The 26,269-nt window shown below is 38.3% G+C and overlaps 1 protein-coding gene across 4 annotated transcripts in view; it reads right to left on the reverse strand.

The window, feature by feature from the left end:
• Positions 1–26,269, reverse strand: part of Akap11 (A-kinase anchoring protein 11) — a 43,936-nt gene that overhangs the window by 7,617 nt on the left and 10,050 nt on the right. For 2 of the 4 annotated variants that reach the window (XM_021181527.2, XM_029468777.1), the window contains exons 2-10: positions 22,236–22,347; positions 18,535–18,651; positions 15,373–15,420; positions 13,786–13,920; positions 12,260–12,524; positions 7,325–11,768; positions 4,940–5,095; positions 2,492–2,578; positions 1,743–1,789 (exon numbers count right to left, since the gene is read on the reverse strand). In XM_021181527.2, the coding sequence (XP_021037186.1) occupies positions 1,743–1,789; positions 2,492–2,578; positions 4,940–5,095; positions 7,325–11,768; positions 12,260–12,524; positions 13,786–13,920; positions 15,373–15,420; positions 18,535–18,651; positions 22,236–22,295 (5,359 nt within the window). In that variant the 5' untranslated portion in view covers positions 22,296–22,347. The remainder of the gene's footprint in view (positions 1–1,742; positions 1,790–2,491; positions 2,579–4,939; positions 5,096–7,324; positions 11,769–12,259; positions 12,525–13,785; positions 13,921–15,372; positions 15,421–18,534; positions 18,652–22,235; positions 22,348–26,269) is intronic. The other 2 variants (XM_029468778.1, XM_029468779.1) reach the window with 2 other exon arrangements.

The following is a 26,269-nucleotide window of genomic DNA, read 5'->3' on the forward strand; positions in this document are numbered from 1 at the left end:
TTAAGTAATAACTAGGCTATTAAAGACCCACAACTTACATAATACATACATACAGATAGATAGTCTTTGGAATAATTATATTCATGAGTGTTATTAGAAGTATATGACTTTTAAAGATCAACACATTAATGAACAAAAATAAAGCAAATACTACCTAGATTATCACTAACTCTAAAATGTAGAGTAAGGGCTGGAGAGATGACTTACTAGTTAAAAACACTGGCTACTCTTGCAGGAGCCAAATCTGACACCCAGCATCCACATGCCAGCTCTTAACCGTCTGTAACTCCAGTTCCAGAGCAATCAGATGCCATCTTTTGGCCTTGTTGGATACTGCACACAGATATAGGCAAAATACCCAGTAACATAAAATAAAAATAAATCTAACCGTGGGATGGCTCAGCTGGTAAAGGCACTTGCTTCCAACCTGGAAAAACCTGAGTTCACATCTCAGGTCCCACATGGTAGACAGAAAACTGACTCCATGTGAGATGCATGACATGTGGCATTCCTGTGTTTACACTTATGCACACTCAGGCATACATACAAAACAAATAAATGTAATTTTAAACCACTAAATAACAATAATTTTAAATCTGAGAATTTTAAATTAAGATCAGTTATGTAACTTCCCTGAACAAGAACAGTGTGGATAAAGTGGCTGGAAACTGAGGGTTATATCTCAAGAAATTCTCATCAACATTTTATAGAGTCTCAGTGTACCTACATTATTGGTAGGAGGGTACGAGATAGAACTCTCAACATAGAACACTAGGCTATCTCCAGCCCTCAGTTTTTCTACTTCTAAAAAAAAAAATAATAATTTTTCATTAGTTCAAAAATAATTATATAAAACATTATATTTAATTTAAATATGCTTTTTTATAAAAAATATTATCATTTTATAATTTTAAAAAAGACAGACCTGAGAAGGACATTCAAAAACTATATAAATACAATAAAAATTTAGGTTCAATATGAATGAAGTCTCTAGGCTCACTTGGATATTCCACTATAAGAATTAAGGTCACAAACTATGTTCAAGACTTTGCAGCCAATGATATCTAGTGTTGGCATAGTAAGAACTCTGTTCACTAAAGAAGGCTATTTCCTTTAAGTAAGTATAAGTGTGAGTACAGAATTAGAAGTGGAAGAGAGTTGTGGGGACATCTAAAGTTCCTTTCCATGTTTACTTTTTGGCTCATATAAGTTTGACAAAAATACCAATTCTATAAGTTATCAATTTAAAGGAAACTACGAGTTTCAGTTTGAGTGAGCTCCTCATCCCCAGCTAAGTGGCACTGTTTGGGACATTGTGAGGTCATTGCTGCATGGACCTGACAGGAGTAGGTCCCTAGGGTAGGCTGTGAGGACCACAACCCCTCCCTCCGCTCCTGTGGGATTCCTGCCTGGTTTCCTCTAGCTACCAGTCCCACTGCCATGTCCTCCCTGCATGAAACTCCTTCCCATTTGGCAAGCATTTTGTCACAGCCAGAGAAAGTAAGTAATAAATAGAGTAATAAAAAATATGCTGTAATTACACTAAATTTATTTTATAACATGAGAAGGATTTTAGATTAAATTTTAAAAAGAGAAATATATCCTAAGCCTCTTCCTCAAACTTTTTGATTTTGCGGTGATTTGTGAGATTTCATAGCAACAACCCAGAGCTTATCTGTGAGAGGCATAAACACAGCCATAGAGAGTTACACAAACACAGACTGAGCGCAACTGTGACTAACCTTCCGCACCGTCCTCCTGCTCGTCATCCCCATCATCCGGTCCATCACTTTTCAAAGAGAACAAGAGTAGTTTTAAAAAACAAAAGAGAGAGCCTAATTAGTACTGAATTAAAATCACTTCTCAGAGAGTAGTAAGGAATGAAATGTTACAATATGACATATGACATTTAGAGAGGAGAAAATGGCAACCAAAAGGAAGCTTTGCTTCTCACATTATTTCATGTTAAAGTCTGAATTGCACAGGATACCTACAGAAGCCCTACCTTATCATGACATTTAAAGCCAAGCAACTTCAGGTGAAGTATTCTACCCTGGTTTTAAGTAATACACTATCTGAATATCATAGAATGTCATGAATGATGAAGTACTATTGCTTCTCCTAATGCCATTTATTGTTTTAAAACAATTTTCCTATACTTTTATTATATATGAAATTAAGCTACATAGGAAAACAAAACAAAACAAAATAAACAGAAATCCTGTAGGAAGCAAGCTCTTTTTAATGAAATCATTGGTAGAATGAAAAATAGCAAGCAGAGCAACCCATGCAAACAGTCACACATTTTGCAATTAGATGTCAGTCATATTTTAGATAGTTGAAATTTTCATTAGATGTAAATATATTGAGCAGAATCATGTCAAAATTCAGGAGGAAAGCAGGTTGATACATACTGGCTCTCTTAGGAATAATGACATCATGCATTAGTGATGAAAGAGTCATCAGTGTTAAGTGTCTAAACTGGACCAACCTGTCTGATGTTGGAAAGGATAAATTGTCCTCATACAAATCTCCTTCTAAACCAAGACTGCTCCAGCTACTGCTGTTACCATTACTGCTAGAGGGAGAAAAGAACAGAGCTGAACTAGAAAGTGAACAGTGAAGATCACCTGTGTTTCCTTGGGACAGCTTCTGTCCTAAAGCTGCCACAGTGGAGTGGAGCGTCCACAGAGGGGGTGAGACACTGTCACTGCTAGTCCATAAAGGATAACTGGCAGGGCTGGAGATGAGGGAATCTTTTCATTGTCCTCAAAACAATATGGAATCATTCTAAACTTACATTTATTTTCAAGATTAAAACAACATGACTGTTAGGATGGCAAATGACTGCATGATAAAATGAGTATCTCATGGCAAGCCTTAACATGTAACTTATTAAAAACAACCAAAAGGGCAATATACTTTGCTACTCCTCAGTTTGGAGAAAAATTAAAAAGTAAAAAGACCTAAGTTGAGGTCTTCTGAAATTTCTGAACAGTACAAAACAATGGGAAGGTGTAGGAGAAACTATCTCAAACAGCCCTCACCTTCCTATTTCAAAGAGATCATCACATCAACATGCCAATTATCTTTATTTCTGACATTACACAAACTAAGCAGTTGGCAAATAGCACATATTTTCTTCAAAAGAAAGCTAGAATAAGCAAGGCTTATTTAAGCAATACATTTGCATGGCTGGCTAGTCACCAAAGTCACACATAGCTCTAGCTTCTTATATTACCTAGCCAGAAGAGGAAGGCAGCTATATCTACAACTACAGCAAGCATTGTTTGGAGAAAAAAAAAAAGTAACCATATTCAAAAATAAAATTATAGGCTACTTTTCAAATTAAAAATTTCAACATGCAACTTAAATATTCTATTCCCTCCTATTTATTAAGATAATTAGTAAGCACATTAGTAAGCTTGCACGATAAGCAGCTTTTTACTTCCCACTCTCTACTAGTCAATTAGAACTTAGCATCCATACAATCCGGAAGGTTGCCTCTTTAACATGAACTCACTTCTTGCGCATCAGTAAGTGTTGTCAAGGTAACCAAAGTCATGATTAACAAAGGTTCTAAGTAGTTTCTAAGCATTCCCAAATAAATTACGTATCCATTTTTACTTTAACAGTATCAAACTTTCACAAATTACAATGCATTAAGTTAAAACAAAGTCATTTTTCAACATATATTAAAACAAGCCTAGTTCCATTATAAAACCATAAAGACAACCAGAGGTTTACCTCAGTCTATCATTAGACAAACTAAAACACAGAAAATTCAGTAGCACAGAATAGGCAACTATAAACAACGAGAGAGAGAGAAGAATCTCAAACCCTATCTACTTTAAGAAAATGATTTTCTAAAGAATGAAAACCACAAAATTAAAATTCTTACTTATATTCTACTAACAATAAATTTTCAATCTAATTAATAATAAAAATTCATCATTTAAATTTTAAATGAACATGACAAGTAACATCTAAGTAACTAAAGAATACAATGCAGACATCTTTCTGAGGAAACCCCTCTTGCTCCTGTTTATGAAAGTGGTTCAGATTCCAAGTCAGTTACTTGGACTGAACGGCCGTTGCTGGTTTGTGAATGGTGTTTGTGAGTGGATGGAGTACTACTGCTGATTCACATGAACTAAACCACTGATATCCTGACAATGAAGACTCGAATTACCCCAAAGAACTATTTCTAAATAGGTCCACACTCCCCTTTGCCCTATTAACCTTTCATTTCCACTATCTCAGGGCTAGAAGGGAGGTTAAAGCATTTAGTAACCCTTATTAAAGTAGATTTTAAAAAATCTAAGACTATACAATGTTTGCATTTTCAATCCAAGAAGCGACATAAAATATTTTGTTCCTAGCAGAAGTCCTGTCCCTAGAGACACTATTTATTATAGCTTGTATCAGGAAACTGCAGGGTTATAGTAATGCCATTTACGGACACCTAACTGTCCTTCTCATGAATACTTTTCTAATGAAGGTATGCTCTTTAAAGTGATAAATTATACTTCCACAACATAGATGAAAACCTAACATGGAAATAAAATTCAATATTGCAATACAGGTCAGCTGTCAGTATATCCGAAGATATTTGCTCTGTTCCCTCACTGCATTTAATATGTGTCAAAGCCATTGAGAAGCCAGGGATGGCAATATAATCCACAAGCCTATAATCCAGACCCTGGAAAGTTAAGAGAAAAACTTAACTTCAAGACCAGACTGGGCCACACCAGAAGAGAGCCATACCCTCAAGAACAATTAAAGTAAAAACAACAAAAAAGCCACACTGTGAATAATAAAATGTTGGAAGTATAGACAGATTTCCAAATTGAGAATTTGTAAATAACGCAAACCCACTGCTTACTTTTCTTAAGTCTAGAGACCTTTCTCACACACTTAACTATACAGTCAGAGTTACCTTTCACTGAGATGATGGAAACTGCTGCTTTCATCTTGATGGTCATCCTCAAAACTTAAGTTGGACCAGCTACCTGTGCTGTCTTCACCAACACTGAGATTCATCTGCTGGCTGCCAAGTGACTCAGTTGCCTGAAAATCTTCTATTTCTCTTGAACTAGGAAAAGATCACATGGTAATAATTTAAAAAACAATTGAAGCATCACAAATTGTGACAAAGAAAGAAGATGATAAAGCTGACACTAAGGAATTATATCCCCAGTGACACTAACACCCCTGAACACATCACTGCATCTGCACATAATGAAGACTGAACACCAGCACAGCAAGGAATGCATCTGCTACCTAGACAATACCCTTGTGCATCTACATTCAGTTGAAAGCACTTTACACGTTCAACAGGACACTGAGCAGAAGTACACCTCACTAGAAGTTCTAAGCGAATCATCTGACCTATAAAAATACTACCTTCATTTGAATCTAAAAGAGCCTCCTTCTGGCTTTTAGTATTAGAAATGCAGTTTGAAATTCTAGCTGTGTCAACCAAGCCTATATTCAAACTAGACAAATCTCTTCATAATATGAATCATAAACATATTTCTTAGCAGAAACTGATGTTCCAGCATTTGGGAGGTATCTCTGTGATTCAAAACCAGCCTGATTTACATAATTCTAAGCTAGCCAAGGCTACATAGTAAGACCCTGTCTTAAATTTTTTTTTAACAGACACATTCATATTTTTATAACACTGTAAAAAAAAAAAGGACCATTTAGAGAAACTAAACTAATTGCCCTATCTGTATATCATCAACACAGTTCTAAAGAGTGATGCTTAAGCAGGAAGAGAAAAAGTATCAGTTTTCTGATCAAAACTTTCCATTGATTTCCAAACATCATATATGTATAAGCTGGTCCCTCACTGCCATCCTCCAAGTTGAGTCACTCTACAGAAGTGCACAGAACACAGAACCCCCAGCTCTTGCAGAACAAAGTGGTTTTTGGTTTGGTTTGGTTTGGTTTGGTTTGGTTTTGGGGTTTTTTGTTTGTTTGTTTTTTGTTTTTTGCCTGTTTCAATTTCTTTTATATCCCTAACACCTAAAATAAGCCTTGAACTGCCCTTCCCATTTTTAAAGCACTTCTCACTTTGCATTTAAGATCTGACAACTCAGTTAGGCTTGGCATTCCAAATGCAGATATCTTCCACCACAACTTTATTTTATTTAACACTTTTTCCTGTTACCTACCACATTTTTAAGAAAATGATTCACAGGAGGAGGGTAAAAGAGGGTTTGTAATGACTGCTAGGTAACTGGACTCATGGTAATTGAAAATAAAGTCTAGATCTATTATTATTCTAAAATTCCACTATCATATGCTTTCCATATTTGAAATTCATATGGCTCCCAGCTGAGCGTTATGGGTTTGTAACGTCCTATTATATATTCTACCATTAATCAAACAGTTATGAGAAAAGAAACATTAGTGAAACAATTTAGTTAACATCTTAGTGAATAATCTATTTGAATCAATCATTCTTCAAGTGTAAATCATTTTCACTTTATAAAATGTAAGGCAGAATTATATACAACTAAGTGGACTCTGCAGTTCTTACAGAAGCCTGGGAACAAAAGTACAAAGAGAGAGCCTACAAATACCAGTCTGGATTCAAACAAGCTTAAGGAAGACTGCAGGGTACACTGCTGGCCAGGTCTAGGAAGAAAATGAGTAGTCTGAAGAATGACTAGCAGAGTTATTTGCTGAGTCCTGGGAGTGAGGGCTTAGGAATCACCATCTAGTTTCCTCTTCTGTTTTTTTGTTTGTTTGTTTGTTTTTCGAGACAGGGTTTTTCTGTATAGCCCTGGCTGTCCTGGAACTCACTTTGTAGACCAGGCTGGCCTCGAACTCAGAAATCCGCCTGCCTCTGCCTCCCGAGTGCTGGGATTAAAGGCGTGCGCCACCACGCCCGGTCTGAAGCTGCTATGATAGAAGAGGAAGAATAAAAACCATCCAAGACATGTGTAGAAAGTTGTCTCGACCATAGAAACAGACATTAATCTCAGAGTAGTAAATATACCAGTCTAAACTCTTGAATAAAATTCACCCATTTCTTTTATTCTAATTACCTGCTTCTTAGTTGATGTTATTGTGCTTTCTCTCATCTTCCAGCCCTGTAAATGAATAATTACTCACAAAAGGAACTGGGAAACAAAAATTTTCATATGAAAACCAAGCACAGGACATGAAGCTACATACAAATGCAACAGAGAAGACCTCTGTTAAGTTAGGATGAAAATAAGTAGAGTATTTATGAACAGAACCTAAAACATACAGGGCAAAGTTAACTATTCATTCTATTACAAGACTTGACAAAAAATTTGAAACCTACCTGCTAACAGCATGCCCGGCATTTGTCACAGCTGTTGTCATGATTTCTGTGGTAAGGCTCTCAGCAAAGCTAATGCCATCTTGTCCGATTCCACTATCAGCTGCCAAACTTGTGTTGCTCAACTCTCTCTCTGCTTTCTCAATAGCTTCAGCAACTATCTTCTCTGCAAGCACCGCCCTTTTATCAAGATTAACATGAATTTGAGGTACATCAAGATGAAAAATTCTTGATTTCTGACGAATGCTACTAAGTTTTGAACGTGAACTTGGCTTAGCACTAGCACACGGACTCTGCTTTGAAAAGAGCTGAGCAGAATTTCTGGTGCAACCATGGAATTCCTTAAGGTCACAGTATCTGCAAGCTTCATTTATAAGCGGTGACAATTTTTCTGCGTAAGTAATCCTATCTGCTGATGCTGTGGTCTCTGAATTATGAAAAACCGTGGGTCCTAAACTTAGCTCTAAAGTGTCACCCACTACTTTTCTAGCATACTGTTCTATAGCTTGAGCATTCTCTGCACAACTATATCCACTTAGATAGCCTGTATTCTGGCAAAATCCATGGTTTTGCAAAGGTTGACAAGACTTTGAAAGTTCTGGTCCAGCAACATTCTCACTGCTGTCAACACATTCAGATATTTCAAAAAAACAACCATCTGTTGAGGATTTTGGCAAGTCAACTTTAGGTGTTGTGAGTTGTTTCTTTGCATCTCTTGTTATGCTGCTAGCAAGAGAGGCTGAAAAACTGTACAGTTCCGAAAGTTCATTTCTACACGGATCCTGTGTCCTTTCACATGTCTGGTATTTGCAAAGATGGCTGCCATTTCTTTTTCTTTGTCTATCTACTTCTTGGTGACGCTCTTTACTTGAGAACACCAACAGTTCCTTGTTTGTTTTCACATGACAGCTGTGCAGAGGGAACAGTTTGGAACTGCACTTCATTCTTACTGTCTTAGCTGCTTCCCGAACTCCTGACTTGACAGACCGGTAGGCTAGTCTACTGGCATACTGATCCATGATCAGCTCACCACTGCCACCTTCCTGTTGGAGCACGTGAATAACATGCCCTGCATACTCATCAGTCACACTTTCACAACTGGGATACTTGTATGTCAGACCTGGCATGCCACTTGGTAATGAAAGAACACATGTATCGACTTCTCTTGGATGTGCAACATCATCCACATCCAGTTTCTCTTCTGCTTTACCTCGGTCACCTTCAACATGACAAATGTTCCTCTCATGCCTGAAAAGCATACAGTTTCTAGCGTTTGCAATCTTCTCGGCTTCTGCAATGACATCAGCTGCCATATCACTTGCAAAAGTGCATGTCTGTATGCTTTCATCGGAATGACTTAAAGCTGACAGCACATTTCTTTGACTTGGTACATTTAAGTGAGGGTTTTGGACCTTGAATTCTTGAGTGGTCTCATGATCTAAGTGGGAGGCTGCCACTTCAGTTGCAAGAGAAATGATGTGTGTAGCTAATGCTTCCGCAAACTGGACTTTTTTCCCCGAGTGCTCTGCCTTTACATGCATTTCTGGGTGTTCTTCACCTTCACTGCTCTCAACTTCTTCTGAAAGAGAACGCATGAGCTTCAACATGAACTCTTCCTTTTCTATAGTAGTTTGCTCATTCTCAGACAAACTACCAACAGATGGGTTGTGAGGCGTTGAAGGTGGTGTTGCGGGTGCAAATTCTTTGGCTAACTCCCCCTTGAGTTGTTTGGTTAATTTTTTGATGTCCCATTCAGAACTAGTCTGGGATGGCACTAAAGGAGTTGATGGGGGAGTATCAGGTATTACATTGCTGTCTCTGATTTTCTGCTTATCTTCCACATGCAAACCATCTACACAGGTAAGCACTGCAGATGATAAAGTCTGTGAGTGACGGAAAGAGCTTTCCTGTCCAAAAGGCATGGGCTCAAGTGCAGTATTATTCAAATTGTGCCTTGTCACTGCTTTGTCCTTCACAACTTCCTTCAAGTCAGATTTCTGATTTGTCATCATTGAACAAGATGGCAGTGTCTCTAGAGAAAATCCAAAACTCACAGAATCTTTACATTCTGGGACACAATAGTTTCCGACCAAGAGTGAACGGTGAGGTGAGTTATCTGAAAAGTCAAGGAATTTGGGAGTTTCCCCCAAGGTCATCTGTGATTCTTTTCCAAGATCAAGCATGTGTTCCTTACTATCTGTTTTTTTATCTATATTTGGAAGCATTGACTTGCTTTTATCCAGGGAATGTTTAATAATAGACTTTGATAACTGCTCAGCAAACATGTCCTTACTGCTAGCTTTGTTCTGTTGTGGTGCTGCTTGATCACAAAGGGAAAGAGAACAGGCTTTTCCCTTTATTGTTTTAGTTAAATAATCTGCATTTGTATCAACAGGTTTTGTAGCTTTGAAGGATGTCATGGACTCTAAGGTTTCATTTACTATTGTATGTACCATCGCTGCGGAAAAGTTGCTAATAATTACAGGGCCACTCATTAACTTTGAAGGACTCTGCCTGTCAATATCACCGTTAGTTGGTTTGAAGTCATTCTGGTTGCATGGATTGAGTTCTGAAGGTAGACAGGTATTTCTGAGACAATCCACGTCCTCTGCACCGCGTTCTATGGCAATGTGTTCTTGGGTAGAGCCACCACTTGCTTTACTAGGCTCAGATGAAAGACACTTGGAAGGATACAAAGTAGATGACATATGATACGGGAGAAGGGCACTACCTGCCAAGGGCACTGGTATAGAAGTGACAATTCCTGAGGTACAAAACAAAGCCTGCTGCACTGTGTATTCCTTCTTATGCTCCTGCATTGGTTTTGTCATCATAACTGCTTGACTGCTGAAGGATGAAGAAAATGTAAAGGTCTGTGTAGGGGACACTACACTTTCTGCACTCACATACTTGACATTACCCATAGAAACATTAACTGCTGCCTTTGTTGTAAAAGTCATGTTAGTCTGTGACAGTTCTATGAATGCTTCTTGTATTACAGATTCAGACAAATCTTTGGCGTAGGACTTCACGACTTTGTCTTCAAAGTCAAGTGACTGACACTGTGAAGATGCGGGTGTTTGAGGACATGAAAACTGACACACTTCCATGATACCTTCAAAAACAAGTTCTTCAGCAAGGTCCGTAGCAAACCTAGCAACTGTGTTTGTAAACATCTGCTTTTTTACATACTGTAAGTCTTTCAAGGCATTTGATAAGGCATCACTCACCAAAAGACTGGCCAGGCTACCAATGGCTCGTTCTTTTAGTGAAAATGCACACTGCCTTCTAAGTTCATTAAATGCCGTCTGAAATACAGATGATGTCAATTTGACAGCTAAGTGGCACAATGTATTGGTATATGAAGAAACTCCTTTCTGTAAGTCTTTAAACGCACTGCCCAAACTTTTCCCCACAAGATCTGCTGCAAACTTCTGAACACTACCTGTAATCACTGAAGATTTTTTACATGTACTTTTTTGATCAGAGTCTCCATGCTTAAAAGTTACAGTATTATTTCTTCCCCTTTTAATACTATTAATATCTGACATTGTGTTTGCATGTTGAGTATGAAGAACTGAGCCTAGTACTTCACAAGAAAGATTATTTGCATAATCCTCATAAGTGCAGTAATTTTCATGATTCCTATTTTCACCAGTATCTGTTTGGCAAAACCATTCAGCAGGAGTACAGCTTCCAGGAGGACTAAAAGCTGAGGTTCGAATAGGGCTGAACAAGCCACTGTCCTCTGATGTCATCACCGGACGAGGGGAATCTGGAGCGTCAGACAGGTGACCATATGGAGACTCAGGTTTGCGAGGAGTTGGCTTTCTAACATTAGCTGGAAGAGCCGGACGCTCAAACTTGAATTTCTGAGGATTCATACAAGATTTTTCATATTTGTGCCCTATCTTCTGTGATGACTTCCCTATGATAGGATCTTCCATGAGCAGGTAAGTCTCCAAAGTTTGCTCTAGTTCATCAAACTGATCAAAGCTATCAAAAAATTCACTCACTTCTGAGTCTGAATCTTCTACATCATCTTTTGTCACAGGAATTTCAGGCAGCTCAAGTTTCGCTTTTAAACTTTTTTGATATCCCTCTTCATCCAAAAAAATCACAGGACTTGGGCTTGAGCACTCAGACTCTGAGGAGTAGACAGGAGAAGGAAAGAATGTCTCCTGTGTGTCCTTGTCTTTATCTGAGGCACTGGGGGACCTGTAGAGACTCCTCTGGGTCCAGGGCTCTGAAACCGATGTTGTAACAGACGTTTTCACAGAAGCAGCTTCCTTGCGTCCCAGGACAGTTACTGAAGGCGAGGGCTTAGCCGATGACTTCGGCGATCCATAACTAACCAGCACTTTTAAATCATGGCTTTCTAAATGGTGGCCTGAAGTAGTCTGAGAAGCAGCATCACACCGGCTCCTTAGTGTAGCAATATTTATTTCTATAGGAAAAGAATAAAATTCTTACATTATTCTAGAAAAATTATTTTAAAACACTGACTTTAAACACAAAATGTTTATATCATGAATGTTTTCTATATGCTATTTAACTGAAAGTTCATCCCCAGTAACACAAGTACACCTTTTAATAAAATAATCCCATTTTACCCTGTGCCTTCAGATACATGCCTATGGGAAAGTCAACTCCTTGTTAGAAAAATTACTAGTGACTGCCAGCTAACCGCTCTGACATTTGAACACAGCAAAGTGCTAGATACTAGGTTATGAGGTAATCAAGGCTTGAACAATACAATCATTACAATGACCTTAAATATCACAGGAAAATGAATTCCTTTAATAAAAAACCTATTTAAACGTATAATCTAGGTCAACTTTCAAAATAAATTTCAATTGTTAAGTCTCCTTAAAAACTTCAAAACCGAACTTTCAACTTCAATCTATTTTTAGGAAAAGTCTAAGAAAAGGCACACACCATCATTATATAGCTTTGCATTCTCTTCCTCCTCTAACTGCTCAAAAGCAGTGACAAAGTCATCCTCTATGGAAGACACAGACTGGTTGGTATCATCATCATCTTCATCAGTGGTCTCAAGGTGGTGCTGCTGATGCTCGTGCATGTCCAGGGTGTGTCTTATGCCAGCAGCATATTTACTTAGGAGACTAAAGATAAAATCAATTCTGAGTCCTGGTAATGTAGGTGACACTCTCATGACACAAAGCATTCCCGAATGATGACTCTTGGGAGAGATGAAAGATGATAAAAATCAGTTTTAATTTTAAATATAAAACATCTTCTGGAAGTGAAGTCTAAAAATAAACCTCAAGGGGGGTGGGGGAGGCAAGAAATGCATGCACCCTGAAAGGTTCCTTCATTCTATAATGTTTAATAATTTTAATTAATTTCCTGAAGTTATCTAAAGATATATATTTGTTTTTATTTAAATCTCACTTTTACTATTTTTCCTTTCCAATCTTTTTTCTCTTATGTACCCAAAGTCTCCCCAATCTAACCCCTTGGATGTTATAGAACCTACTATCGCTCTAGTCTCTTGGGCAATTTTTTTATTACTGTATGTCTGTAATATGTCCTCTTTAATATTTGCCAATCTCACCTACTACAACACTATGGATGGACAGAAAGTTTACTTGTTTATTCCATTTTCCTGTAGCTCCCAACATGTCACCTTCCATTCTACCACAAAAGAACTGTCCTTATTTCTTGACTTGTATTTCTCCATTATTAAAACATACAATCATGGTTATAGCTTTGATTAAGAACACAGCCATTAGTTTTCCCCACACACACAATGCATTTTAAATGCAGACATTGATAAATAATTAAAAAAAAAAAAGAAACCAAATATAACAGCTAATTGCCCTTTATGTCCTAGCAAATAAAGCAAGTGTTTTTTAAGACTGAGTAACACAATCCAGGAAACAAGGCATAGCTCTAATCACTAGAGCTCACAAAGGACAAAGCACTATTTCATAGCTGGAGTAAGTTCTCCAAATTGTAAACATACTCATACAACTGTAAATGTCTTACTCCATAAAACCTTTTTCTTTGATACATTATCAAAAATAATTAGTGATGAACTAAAGACTGTTTTATGAAAACAACATTTTACATGGAAGGTCTTTAATCAGAAAGTTAACTGGAAGTCCATTTTCTATAGCATTCAGCTTGCAACACATACAAATGTGGAATGGCCATAAAGCAGGAGCAGTCCCTCCAGTCATCCAAGACATCTGAACAGAAATATTTCACTAAAAGTTTGCATACCACTGACAGTACTTCATTGGCAGGAATTTAGTTTAAAAGCCATGATCAAAATTATTTTATACTTCAAGGCTGGCAATGCTTTGCGCGAGAGACTTTTCATCCATACCATTTCCTGGAGACTAAATTAAATCAAGAAACGCTTCGATCACTATTACTGAGCAAATATACTAAAAACCTGCCCTGAAAAAGCAGATGAGAAATGATCCACCAGTTACCTGATTTAGAGGACTACTGCTTACATTGGACGATTTACTGGTATCCTTCATACAAATGATTTCATTTTCACTTAGACTGCAGAAATGGAGCGAATTCAGAAGATCTGGAAGTTCCAGTGAAACTGCAGCTAGATCCTAATTTTAAATAACAGTGACAGTGACAGTAATGAACAATACTACAGAGTAACACTGTCAAGGTTTCCACAATGGTGTCCACATCCCAAAACTCATGAAATGTACTGGTCAATAAATTGTCTGCTTTGTAACAGCTCACATACACACACAGTTTATCTACAGAGTCATTTTTAACTCACAAATAAAGCACAGGTCACTTACTAATGCTTTGTATTGTAGCCTTTCGAACATTTTGCTACTGAGCTACCTCATCAATCTTAAACAGGACACCTCACACACCCATAATGATCAGCATTTAAATGCTTTTAGTAGTTGTCACCCTCAGGTCTTCTGGGTTGATGCTGGAGTTCTTCATATAGAATTCTTAGCTACTGAACACCCTTCTTCAGAGACTGAGTTTTAGCTCTTTAAAATATAAGTTTACTTTTTCCAAAGATATTGTAGTAAGCTTTCAAAGAGTTTATGCAGGTTTAAGGAAAGCTAGCTTTCTTTTCTGTTGCCTTTTCTTTAAAGGCATTTTTTTCCAGCGCAGGGTTCCCTCCAGACTACAGAGTTTGCAGGTATATTCACCAGAGAGAACTAATGCAGAATTGCCAGTGTTCCAGCAGCAGCAGCAGCACAAGGAAAAACTATCTGCAGTGATCTGTGCAACTGTCAGGCAACCTTTCATTGATCCTGACCTCAAGTATCAGTTCCCTATAAATGCCTAAATGAAACGGGCTATAAACTTGTACACAAATCTATAAATATGCAAAAATTGAGACCTTTTACAAATCTGATCTTTTATATTTAATTCTACTTCACTAAAAATACAAGAACCTTACTACTGAAATCAAATTGTGAAAGCCATTAAAATATACAAATGTTACATGCAATATAATGAACAGAATGAAATAAACAGCCTGTGGTTTAAAGATTTCAGATAAATGATTTTAATTGTGAAATCTAAATCTGCTTTCCTTAGCAAAAATTATATCAACAAAAGCTAGTGGTGGTAGCACACAGTTGTTATCCCAGCAGTTGGGAGATGGAGGCAGAAGCTTTCAACAAGTTTAAGGCCACAGCAAGGATATCTGACAAGACCTTGTCTCACAAATAACAACAAAGGAATCCTTAATAAAAATACTGAAATTGAAGATGTACAAACCACACTCAAATGTTATCTTTGTTTTGAGGGGATCAGGGTAGGGACAGGGACTCACTACGTAGCCCTGGTTGGCCCAGAACACACTGTACAGACCAGCCACTGGTCCTGAACTAAAGTTCAGCCTGCCTTTGCTTCCTGAGTGCTGGAATTAAAGGAATGCACCATGATGCCTGGCTTCAAATAGCATCTTTTAGCTTTAAAAGATACCTTATAATCAGTGTAAAATTTGAGTACTAAAGTAAAGTTTTCAGTCTTCAAAATTTAAGTAGTCCCCCACAATCTGCCATTCAATAAACTGACCCCACCTGCATATGAGCAGCATCTGTTTCTTCATTAAAGCCCAGAAACGTGACCTGAATTAAAAAAAAAAAAAATCTCCATTAGTTTACTGTGTTTAAGTCCTGGGTCAGAATGTGGACAAGGCACAATAAGCAAGGCACTAAACACTGGGCAGGGCAGGCAGTGTTCCTAAAGACCAAGGTTTCTACCACACTGTAGCTCTTGAACCTCACCATTCACTTTTCCCTTGCCCTCCTCATCCCCATCATCACTGCCATGCACTCTTACTTCCACCATCACTGGACCTGTCCACAGCCATGCCACTTGTCCATTTGCCATGGTTGTTAATGGATGCCTTCAGCCTGTCCTCATTTCATTCAAACCCATGAGACCCCTTTCTACATCTAGCACATGCCCTGTGCATGACTACTTGAGGTTCTTGCAGTGGTGTCCCCTTGGAATAAAGCTCTTCCTCAGACACATCTAGGCCTGGCTCCTCTTCATTCTGCAAGTTCCTGTAAGTTCCAGCAGCCTCCTTAGAGACCATCCTTCCCTCTGTAGATTCCCCCAGGCTCCCTCCTCACTAGATGATTCTATCAATATTCCCTTTAACACTCTTACAGATCTACTACTCCCTACACACCGTTATACAATTCAAATATCTATGGCAGCTCTAAGTAAAAGTAAGTAAGAAGAACAAGTTCTAAAAAAGATGTGTTATGCAAATAATTTCTTCCTTATTCTTAAAAACACATACATGAAAAATAATAGTGAAAAGCAATACACTGGACTATTTAGCAGTGACTAACTGGAAAGCTTCCTGTGGCCTAATTTTCCTCTCCTTCTGTCTGTGTGCTCCTTTACCTAATTCACTGGATAAAGAATATGCACTTTCTTTTTAAATTTTTCAGTACTCTCATTTTCCTACAAAGAACAGAGACTGAAAAGTTATTTTTTTAGATTATATTTATATACTTGTCATCATGCTAGCCCCCTTTGATTAGGGGGAAAAAAGTAAATGATCTACCAAGTAAGTGCTGTGTCTAGAAATACAAAATATTTAAATAATAGCAATTAATAATACTGGAGAGAAACTGGATGGTTAAAATCTAAGACTACATTGAATATACTTTGATTTCTTTCTGATGACTAAGAAGCCAGTCAGAATCTAAATTACCCTGGCACTTTATTAATTACGGCTACTAACCCAGTGGAGTGTTAGGTGCCCTCTAGGCATCTAGCAATCTGTTCTCCAGGAGAAGCAGCCTGTTTCCTCAGAACACTTCCAGGCAATAGAGCATCCCTCCCTAAAACATAGACACTAATTTCTTTCCTTTTTTGAAACAGATATTTAGTGCATAGATTTTATACAATTACATAAAAGCATGTATTCATGTATTAAATAAAAGGAGAAGTAAAATGGTCTAGAGAAACAGAGGCTAACAGAAGAGAAGGGAAGGTAGGGGATTTAAAGTACAGATTTGAAATTATATATATGAATTTGATTTGAAATACATATATTATATGTATATATGAGAGGTCTGCTCCTCTTTCTAGGGAGAGATTTTTTCAGGTAATAGATAGATAGATAGATAGATAGATAGATAGATAGATAGATAGATAGATAGATAGATAGATGAAACTGAAAACAACAACAAAATATTTAAGTCAGCTCAGGTACTTGACTTAAAATGAACCAGTATAACTGGAAAGAAAAAAAAAAAAACCCAAAACTTAGATATGTGAGATATGTATACCCTAAAATGGGTCAGAAATCTCTCCTATCCTTTCAAGCTTCCTTGAACACAAAGAGAAAATACGATGACCTTGGGTCCTGGAGATGCCAAGGGAGCCTGCTCCTTCAGGTGATATGGAAGGTCTCATAGAGCAGGTTGGAAGGACAGCATGATGGCAACTAGGGATCCGGGCTACAAAGCTGAGGGCTGGGCAGGAGGCGGAGGAAGAGCAGCTCTGCCCTACAGAGACAGAGTAGAAGAGGGAGGCAGAGGAGAGAAAGCAAGGGGGAGACCCAGATGGCAGAACACTACTCACTTAGCAGGCCTGCTCCTCTTTCTAGGGAAAGAAGCTTTTCAAGTAAAGAATTCCTCCAAGAACAGAAACCTCCCACCCAGGAAGAAATCAAGGTTTATTACAAACCTGCCTTCAAAAAGGACAGATCTAGATAGGAGAACCAATTTTAAGCTGTGAAGATCTAATACTAACCTTGGGGCTTTGCACATGCTAGGCAAATGATCTACTCTTAAGTTATACTCTCAGCCCCCTATACCAGATTCCAGTTTGTAATATGAATGTGATGATGGACTACAGATGCTGTTTTTAAAAAAAAAAATCACTCCTTTTAATAACAACGAATTCAAACAAAGATGAAGAAAAATGCTATTGCAGAGAAATAGCAAGCAAGATGTATATGTAAAATATACCACACACACACCCTCAGCTTTGTAGCCCGGATCCCTAGTTGTCCTCATGCTGTCCTTCTAGCCTGCTCTATGAGACCTTCCATATCACCTGAAGGAACAGGCTCCCTTGGCACCTCCAGGACCCAAGGTCATCGTATTTTCTCTTTTGTGTTCATCGAGGAAACTTGAAAGGATAGGAAAGATTTCTGACCCATTTCTGATCCCTTTTTAAGGATTTAAAAAGTGATTACATGAAATAAATGTACTTTGTTTCAGAATTAAAGAAACAGCATTAAAGTAGTAGCCACTGAATAAGCCCTACCTGCCCAGTGAGAGGTCAGTAAGACCTGTACACTTATAAAAAGGCTAATGTAACAGTTGGTCAATGATGTTAGCTATTATTTAAAAGATACTTCTTTTCAAATAACATTGTTATTCATTATTTAAGAATTTCATACAATGTATTTTGAGCATATTTGCCCTCCCCAATTAATCCCAGATTCATTCCCAACCCCATACCCACCTAACATGGTGGTATCATAAAAAAAAAAAAAATTCAGGTTCAATTTGTGTTGCCCAAATACTTTCCACTATGAGGCCTGTCTGAGGGCACTGTCAACCTACAAGTCATACCCTCAAAATAACCCAACTGCTTCCCAATCACTAGTATTATGTACAGCTTTTAAAAACAGACCCTGAAGTTATACGAAGACCATGAAAACATATTGTGCACAATTGCAAAAGGGTTCAGAAAGGCATATGGCAAACCTCAGTTAACTGGGGGTGCTCATCCTGGTTTAAACACTCTCCTCCTGATACACTGCATAGCTCCTTCTCACTCTGTAATAAAGCCTTTACAGACTGGAACACATCTTCACTGAAGCTCTGTGGAATAAATAAACAAGACAATTTAACTCTAAGACAAGTAAGAAAACTTGCAGATATTTAAGTTTTACAGTTACTCATTCACCAATTAATATTTTTTAAATTATCTGTTAAGCTCAATTCTGCTGAGAAGAAAATTCAAGTTACTGGAAAACCATACAGACCTATACTCCAGATTCACTTAGACTTACCTCTTACACCAGTGCTTCTCAACCCTCCTAATGCTGTGACCCTTTAATACAGCTCCTCATGCTGTAGTGACCCTCAACCATAAAATTATTTCATTGCTACTTCATAACTGTAATTTTGCTACTATTATGAATCATAATACAAATATCTGATATGTAGGATAATACAGATGTGACCCCCACACACAAAGGGGGTCAAGAGAGAACAGGTTAAAATTTTTGCCTTACACTAAAATTAGCAAACTGCATATATTATTTCCAAGTCACTAGCAGAACAGAAACAATTTGTATACTGAGTGAAATGATGTAGCTAGAAAAGGGTACATTAGCATCAACTATTCTTCCCTTAAAAGACAGAGGAAAAAATAAAAGTCTAAAAATAAGACTTCCTAGTGGTCTTAAAGCAGCTATATAACAAAAATAAGGTAAGACACTCCGTGTCTGGGAAAGAAAGTTGTCAAAAATGCCAAGTGCATGCAGGAGACAATGAATATTACAGTCGGACAGAAAGATAACACTAACTTCCCACTAACTCCAGTATTCCTCTTCTCATATGTGACCTGCTTTCCTCACCTGTGGGACTGCCTTATACCACAATCCTGCCCTATAGAACCCTATCACACCAAGGCTGAAGACGATGTCCTCACCCTTTAGTCTAAATTTCTCCTTTACTGTTTGCAGATTAAGGTCACTTGATCTGTATTATAACATATTGTAATTACAATATTCATATGTATATCTTCTCTGCTCACTGAACTGTATCACAAAAACTATAATATTCCATTCACTTTATCTCCTCACATTTTATATCAAGTCAACAAACAGCTGCTAACCATAAAAAGTTCATATAACTCAAATCTGTAATCTAAGAGATAATATTAAGGAATTCAAGAAAAAGGTATGTAACGTTAAATTTCAATCTCACCTATCAAGATGTGCCTATATTTTTAAAATACTACCTTTTCTAATGCAGGGTCTTAGAATCAATAACCCTCAAATAACAATGAGCAGATCACATATCCAGATTGTGGTTTCTAAACACAAACCAGCAATTAAAAGAACCAGAGCTCCTCAGAAAAATGTCTGGTTCCAGATCGTGGACAGAGAGAACATACAAAAGAAACTATACCATCAAACTGTGCCAGAATACAGAGAAGTGCTCAAAGACTAAATTGAGCAATTTCAAAAGAACACAGAAGTCACTGTATTATTCAGGAATCCCCATTGGCTACATCTGGAACAAGCAGGGCACCAAAAAGAACAGAAATGGTAATGCATCCTAACTCCTGAGTTCAGTCATAGTGTTCTTTGCCTATGATTGCTGGATGACAAATAGGGGCAAGCTGATTCCATTAGAACATCCTCTTTGTAAGGCTAAACATACTGATTTGGAAAGAATTATTAGTATATTCTAAATCTATGAAGTTAAAAGCTATTGGGAGATATGCTACTTACATTTCTCAAACTATCATCACATAGCTTCCTTAACTTAGCATTTAATCAAAGTTATTTTGCATTTATATTGGAGACAGCAGATGGTTACAACCTTGACCACTTCCTCAAGAGCACTGACGATATTACCTCTTGCCCTGACGTGAGAGCAATGAAGACCAGGAAACCTCTGAGATGTTCCTGACAAACTACAGTGAAAACCAATGTGGTATATTCTACAGGAGAGCTAGCTCAGATTTTTCCAAAGATATAGTGTCATGAAAATAGGATCTAGACCACTGGACTGGTTCCAGAATGAGGTAACCAAAATATTCAATGCAGTATGTAACAAACCTTGAGGAGACTCTAGATAAGAAACAAGAAAAAAGCTGGGAATGGTGGTGCACACCTTTAATCCCAGCACTTGGGAGGCAGAGGCAGGCGAATTTCTGAGTTCCAGGCCAGCTGGTCTACAGAGTGAGTTCCAGGACAATACAGAGAAACTCTGTCTTGAAAAACAAAAACAAAAAAGGAACAAGAAAAAGTTAAAGGTTTACAAGAAAAATTTTGAGACAAGTTGGGGGGAACTTATCAGATTACACGTCAGATGAAGTTACAGATGAAGGTTTTCTTAGAAGTGGTAATGACAGTAACACACACACACAATTATAAAGGGAAATGGAGGTGTAAAGAGAGAAGAGAATGGTTGTAAAAAGATGTTAACAGAAGGTAAAAAAATGTATGAGTTGTGCATTGTTCTGAGTTTTTTCCCAACTTTGGTAGACTTTAAAACATTAGTATTTATAGTTTTGTTTTCATTAATGAATAGAGGTTTTCACATTAATTTGTAAATATACACACACAAATAAATCATGAACTTCAACTACCAATATGAATAAATTCATGACACTCTAAAACAAATGGTATTTATAGGCAGAAATCGCTACAAATAAATACAGAATTGTAAAAGCCTGTGAGTCCAGAGGAATACAAATGACTAAGAAGTGGGGGAGGGTAACTATGTACTTGCCAGCACAAGAAGTGACAAGTCATAAACTGGCAATTAAAAGGCCTTTACCCATCCTTAGGTGTACTATCTTCTCCCTTTATAAATGCTGTCAAAAGAGAAAAGAATAAAAAAAGCAAAGAAAACAACTTCATGAAACTCAAAGATGGTCTTTGCGGGCAAAGGAAGATCTTCATGAAGGAAGAATGACCAAGGCTGTCAGTCCAGGTTTTTAGTCCTGGTTATTTGAGAGGATTAGGCAGAAGCAATGGCAAGCTCAAGTCTTTTCTGAGATAAAGAGCTACTTCAAAGCCAGCCTAGTTAATGTACTTTCTATCAAAAGAAGTCAAGAAGGAAGAGGATGTAAAGTGGGAACTAGGAACACAGCTCAGTGGTAGAGCAGTTTATGTAGCATGTACAAGGCCCTGAGTTTAATCCACGGTACAACAAACACAAGAAAAGTAAATTTTCATTGGCTCACCATCTAGTGTAGTATGACAAGTCATAAGCATTCAAATGCACTGATACTGAATACATGAGTGTTCAATACTTCTTATACACCTTTACGGTAGTTCTAACAGTATGTAAGACAGTTGACCTTTTTTTTTTTGGTTTTTCGAGACAGGGTTTCTCTGTGTAGCCCTGGCTGTCCTGGAACTCATTCCATAGACCAGGCTGGCCTCGAATTCAGAAATCTACCTGCCTCTGCCTCCCGAGTGCTGGGATTAAAGTCTTGCGCCACCACTGCCTGGGACAGTTTACTTTTTTATAAAAAAGGTAAAAAAGATGTGTGAAGAAGAAATGGGGCAGAGGTACTGTACTGTAATGATTGACATCACTACTTTCATACACGTTCGTCTTCAGAGTATTTTAATGTTATAATTTACATAAATACTAAGATTCATTTAAAAACTCTAAAAGAACCAAACCCACATGTTTAACCTGAGACAAGGACTTACTTTTCGGACAGACGCTTTACTCCTTAGGTGACGATTCCTGAGAGGCTGGAAAGCCGCCATAACTGTAGTACTGCAGTGTACAATATTGTTGAAGAGTAAATCCACACAACACCTAAAGGAGAATAGTAAAGAAAACAACTTACTCATCTGTGTGATTCAAGCACGCATTTTATGCTCCATCATCTCTTCAAATGTAGGCATTTAAAGAAAACCCTGAACACAAACACTAAGACCTAAAAGCCTCTTTGGCACCCATGGATATGGACATGGGGGAGGGGATGAAAGGTGAATCTGAGCACCTTAATGAAATACAAAAGTATTATGAAATATTTTTAGAATCACAACTATAGTTTGCTATTACATTCAATTGCACTGCCACCTTAGCTGCAGAATCTTAACAAATATCACTGGGAAAACGTTTATAAACTTGGATACTGTCACAGAAGGAAGCCATTTTCATAGCCCGAGTCACTCATCTATCCCCGAAGCAACACTAAATGGGGCAGGTACTATTACCCCTTCAACAAAAGGCTTTAGAACTATATAAATAAGAATGTAAAATTTGTACATATATTATAAAATGACAGATGAACACAAACACAATTGTTATCTGGAAGTTTCGGAGTATACCAGTGACTAGAACTCAGAAAACGAGCTGTAGAGCTATATACCTTACACACAGAACTCCTCAATACTCACTTCTACATGATGCTTTCATAAAAATTTTTGGGGACTTCAATGGACTCAAACACTACACAGCCAGCCAACTGTTCTATCTCAGTGTAGAAAACTATCTGTTCACTAAGGTCTGCCTGTACCACACACAGTGAGGATGGTGAGAAGACAGCGGTCTTGTTGGACCCAAGCCTTGGAGGGAAATATCTGATTATAGTAAAGGCCTGGAAGTAGAAAACTGAATTCTAAGTAACAAAATACAGAAAATTATAGCAATAAATATTTAAGAAAATCTCACATAAATTTCAATTATCTTCAGTTAACCAAACTTCAAGGCATGCCTATTTGAGGGATCCAAGACAGTGTCTTCAGCACAACTTCATCCTAGTCCCCGCCCCAGAATTTAAAAAGGCTAAATTTTACTAAGGTTCTAATTTTATATTCTATTTTCATACTCTTACTACAGAGGTATGAGCCCATCATCTCAGTCACTGCCCTACTGCTGTGAAGAGACACCATGACCAAGGCAGCTATTGTAAAAGAAAGCATTTGACTGAGGGCTTGCTTAGAGTTTCGGGTATTTAGTCAATTATCATCACGGTGAGGAACATGGGGCCATGTCACTTTGTATTTAATTTAAGCCAAACACCTACCAAAAGACTATCTGTGCAATGTAAGAGAGAACCAGTTTGGAATAACATGGCACTCTTCTTAAAAAGAGAAAAAAGCCTTTGCAAATCCAAAAGCATGTAGAGGACAAAGAGAAATAGCGAGGGCTGATTCCCTCAAGCTGTAGATCTAGGAAGACTCCTAAGTTACAGTTGCACACGAGCAAACATGCATCTTCCCTTAAACTACTGCCATCGCAAGTGCCACACCGAAGGCCTGCTTGTGTCATCAGAGACAAGCCACGCAGAAGAGCAACAACTGGAAGTGGAATGGCTAGAGCTCAGGCAAAACCCAGAAAATAAAACACCACCAATAAAGTAAATTTCCTGAGGAACAGTACAAAAGCAATATTCATCGGGAAAAACAAGTTTAACACATTTGTTAACCATACATACATATCTAGAATTTAAAAAAAAATCACAAAATTTATAAAGAGACATGAAAACAATCAGAGAAACAACTATAAAAAACAAAGACCAGAGCTACAGGGCACTGAACAAATATGCACACCTCCGATCCTGCAACTTCGCATCCCTTCACAACCCTGAAACCTCCCTTCACACATGCTTTTGCAAAATACAGTGCCAAATATAGCACAGTGGAAGGCTAGTCACTGAACCAGAAACAAAACCTAAAAATAATCTAATTTCTCATTGATCCAAATAAATTCACATATTATATATTACCCAGCAGCGGGAAATGATGAGTTTGATAGTACACATGAAGTGAAGAAGCAGGTTTGCAAAATGCTACAAATGACTTCAGATTAGCAGACTGACATCATTATATATGAATATTTGCACAAGCATAGGAAACATCTTGAAGACAGTGCTGGAAACCGATAATGAGGATTATTTTTATGTTACAAAATTTCACCTATCCGATTTATGGGAAGATGATAAATTATCAAAATAATGCCAGTTCCAGGATGTATCCATTATCCCATTCAGTGTAAAATCTTTAAGTATGTATAAATATAAAATATAAGTATGTAAAAAATATATATTGTACATAGATACATACATATACATATATACACACTATAAATAGGTACAGGTAGTGGGGTTTTTTAATTTTTTCATAGATTCTTCATGAATTTCACATCATGCACCCAATCTCACTCATCTCCCTGTCACTTCATATCTGCCCTCAGTCCTCACAACCTTCCCCCACAAAAGAGTATAAAAAATGGGGCTGAAGAGATGGCTCAGTGGTTAAGAGCACTGGCTGCTCTTCCATAGGCCCTGAGTTCAATTCCCTGGCTATCATATGATTGATGGCTCATTACCATCTATAATGGGATCTGATGCCCTCTTGTGGCAAGGCACACAGGTACACATGCAGAAAGAGCATCCATAAAAATAAATAAATCTTCAAAACAACAAAAACAAACAAAAATTTCGTTGGAAGCTGGTGTCAGTGTGTCTCACAGTACACCCTTTTGTCTACACATCTTTACTTGCAAATGTTCATTGCAATTGGTCTGGTCTGAGGCTTCTGGCTTCTGCTATACTGTATCACCACCAGGACTTCTCTCAGATATCCCACTGTCCTGTGTCATGGATATCCTGCAACTTTGGATTTGTGGAAGCAGCACCTTCATGCCATTCAGCAGATCCTAGTTGAGGTAGATGTTGGAGTGAGTCAACTTTGATCAAAGCCCTGGATCTGGGCCTGGGTAGCAGCTGAGTTGGTCAGCCCACCAGCTTTCCCCAACCCACACTACCACGCTAAGCTTTCCAGCACTGCCCAGGCTAGCTCACCCAATGCCACAGACAAGGGGCTGGGCCAGCTTCTAAATGTGCTGTTCAGGAAAGGTGCAGAGTGCTGCAGCTAATGAGGGGCAGGACCTGTTCTTCAGCTCTTATGAGCCTGGGGTCAGCTCTCCAGTCTGCTGCAGTTGGCAAGAGCAAAGTAGAGAAGGGCACTGCCCCCATCCCACATCACCATGCAGCAGATGAGGGGTGGAGCCAGCTCTCCTGTGCTCATATCCTCTAGCCAGCTCACCCATGCTGCCAACACCAGAGTCAGCTCTACTGTGCTGCCTAAGCAAAGTGCCCAGCCACTCTCCCAAGTACTGTAGCCACTGAGGGGCATGGTCAGCTTTCCAGAGTGTTGCAGCCAGTGAGAGGTAGGGCCAGCTCTGCACAGCCCTTGAACTACAACATTGTCCCAAGAAACAGCCCAGACTAAGATCATCCACATGGCCTTTGCTTTTAATGGGTCACATACACTGACACAGACCCCTACTGCTTCATGAAGCTGGGACTTCCCCATGGCCTGCCTCAGGAGGTGGGGCAGGCTCCTCACATCAGGTTATTCCTCTCCTCCTGAGTCTCCAGTTCCACCTCTCTGTCTTTCCCCCCAGTCCAACACACCTGTAGTGGCTCTGGCCGAGGACAAGCCATGCAGCCAGTGGGTCTCTTGGTGTCTTCAGCCCACCCCTGCCACATGGCTTAGTAGCCTGCATGCCTCTGGATATTTTCTGCCCACCCACCCCAGGTGGGCCTCTGGCTTTTTTTTTTTTTGGGGGGGGAACAGGTTATGGGGACAAACTTATCTTGTAATTGTCTAGAAGCAAATGAATTCCTTAACGATTACAAATGAAAAACAAACACAACTTCCTACGCCTTCCTACCTCATCTCTAGCTTAAGAACCATTCAAGTCAATAGCACCTGTAACTTGACCT

The sequence above is a fragment of the Mus caroli genome, chromosome 14 (genome assembly GCF_900094665.2).
Source record: "Mus caroli chromosome 14, CAROLI_EIJ_v1.1, whole genome shotgun sequence".
NCBI classification, from domain to species: Eukaryota; Metazoa; Chordata; class Mammalia; order Rodentia; family Muridae; genus Mus; species Mus caroli.